The sequence below is a fragment of the Larimichthys crocea genome, unplaced genomic scaffold, assembly GCF_000972845.2.
Source record: "Larimichthys crocea isolate SSNF unplaced genomic scaffold, L_crocea_2.0 scaffold47651, whole genome shotgun sequence".
NCBI lineage: Eukaryota > Metazoa > Chordata > Actinopteri > Sciaenidae > Larimichthys > Larimichthys crocea.
In genome coordinates this window covers 1-2,667 of record NW_020856214.1, presented here as the reverse complement: position 1 = coordinate 2,667, position 2,667 = coordinate 1, and the positions used below count along the sequence as shown (strand labels likewise).

The following is a 2,667-nucleotide window of genomic DNA, read 5'->3' as shown; positions in this document are numbered from 1 at the left end:
TGTGTGTGTGAGCAGGCTGCAGAGCTGTATCTGGTGATTGAAGAACAGAATAAGATGCTGTGTTCTCTCAAAGAGCTCGCCAACCGCAACCAGCTGCAGCAGCTGCAGGTTTGTCCTCCACGTTGACTCTGAAGCGTCTTCACCTCGCGGACTCACATCCTTTTTATTCACTTCACTTCGTCTCTGTCCCTTCCTGTCCCTTCCTGTCCCTTCCTGTCCCGGCGTTACCTGCAGGTATCTGGTGCAGAGAGTGTTCGAGGTCAGGGCGAGGTCCTGGCTCTGCAGGCGTCTCTCTTCCAGGCTCAGCTGGAGCTCCAGGCCGGGCAGCGCTCGCAGCGGCAGGCGGCCAGGACGCAGGAGGACCTGAACCGAGCCCTGCAGAGGCTGGACAAAGACCTGCAGGGGGCGCTGCAGCACAGGAGGGAGACAGAGAGACACAACCAGGTGAGAGGAGGAGGAGTGTGTGTTGTGTGTGTGTTGTATTAGCTTCTCGTTCTTTGACTGAGTGTGTGTCTGATGTGACGTTCAGGACCTGCAGCTCGCTCTGGAGAAGGCTCGATCGGCCCTGCAGGAGAGAGAGGAGCAGCTGAGGGCGAGCGAGCACGACAGACTGAGGCAGGACGAGGAGAGAGAGAGGAGCATCAGAGAGCTGAGGACCTCCCTGCTGACCAGAGAGCAGCCGAAGCGTTCTGCAAGGCCAAGAACGTCAACGACAAACTTCGGCATACAACACGGAAACAACACCATCTGCACCACACACTGGAACACATCACTGCCATCACACTCGCAACTCTGCACAAATGCCACACAACACACGAACACAACACTGCACAACTGCAACACACCCCTGACAACACTGCTCACTAACCACGGCAACGCTGTACACACACACACACTGCGACCACAAATGACAACCAACTTCAGCCCACGGCCCAACACTCTCACACCCCCACTGCTACACTCTCAACACACTGCACACAACTCTCAAAACATCACGGCAAACACACTGCACAAACCACACAATCTCAGCACACACCTGACAACCAACACGGAACACGCCCAACACTGAACACACACTGCAACACACCTGCACCCACAATCCTGCACACACTACTGAACACCACACTGCAACACACCCCATCACTCGAAACGGCACAAGGAGCACACCCAACTGCACACAACAAACTGCACACACACAATGCCACACACGCACACACATCTCTGAACCCCCACTGAACACACCATTGACACACCACACTGTCCCATACTCGAAACACACACGCTAACGCACCTGCACACCTAACACGACACTAGACACTCAATATGCACAAAACAACACACTGGTCGGCTCGACCACTTGAACACCACACTGCACAAACCGTCCCTCGCACCGACAACTGCAACTACAACACTGCACACACCTTCAAAACCAAGATTAACAAACCACAGCTGTAACCAAAACTCTCACACTGCCACACTGGAACCACACTTCACATCACACGCACCACATCCTGAAACACACACTGAACCCACAACATTGAACGCACAACCTGACACACACTCTTAGGACTTGCATCCGACACACTTCACCTCAACACACCTCCACACTACTACCGCACCAACCCTGCTCCACACACGGAAACATACCGGCATCACACAGCTGAATTACTGGCAGTCACTGAACACACACTGCGCACTACAGAAAAGCCAACTGCACACACTGCAGCTCACACCTGAACACAAACCACGGAACACCTGCATAGAACACCAGCTCTGAACTCACACACTCAACAGCACGGCAAACACCAACAATGGCAATCGAAAACCCACGTCTCAACCACATGGCACCAACCGCACCACACGCACACACTGCACACAGCACTAGAACACACGGCACACACCTGAACACTACACTGAACACACACTGCCACACACTGCACACACTGCACACCACTGCACAACTGCACACACACTGCACACACACGAACACACTGCAACAACCCTGCACACACACACGGGCACACACCTGAACACACACTGAAGCACACACGGAACACACCTGAACCCTGCAACACATGAACACACCACTGCCACACACTGGCCACACACACTAACACACACTGAACACACACACTGAACACACACAAAACAACAACACTTCAAGCAATAGTCACAAACTTAACCCGTAACACACACTTAACACACACTGAACCACACTGGAAAACTGACACACCTTCACACACATTAACCAGGCACTGAACACACCACTTGACACTTAACACACCTGAAACACACTGAACACACACTACCACTGAACACACACTAACACGACAATTCACAACCACTTAACGACCGACTGAACACAGCACTTCACACAGCACGAAATCACACACTTAACCACCTGAACACTTAACACACTGAACACCACCGACCACACACTTAACTTAACAACACACTGAACACACACTTAAAGCCACAACTAACACACATCTGAACACAACCACACACACATGAGTCTTGTCCGATTAATTTCACTTCCTCGTTTTTTTCCATGGTTTGGCCATTTGGATGATGTGAACACATTGACAGCCAATCACAGACACTTCCTGACCCTCCACCGACAATCCTCTGCTGCGATTTTGTTTTTCATTTTGTTTTCAGGACTGT

General features: G+C 51.8%; 1 protein-coding gene across 1 annotated transcript; it reads left to right on the top strand.

Moving 5' to 3' along the window:
* Window positions 1–6: 6 nt before the first annotated feature.
* LOC113745141 (uncharacterized) lies at window positions 7–880 on the top strand (the record flags this gene model as incomplete). The annotated part of the gene is made up of 3 exons (XM_027276630.1): window positions 7–108; window positions 235–444; window positions 530–880. Coding segments are annotated over exons 1-3 (615 nt in total), but the record flags the coding sequence as incomplete, so codon positions are not given.
* Between the last annotated feature and the right edge of the window lie 1,787 nt (window positions 881–2,667).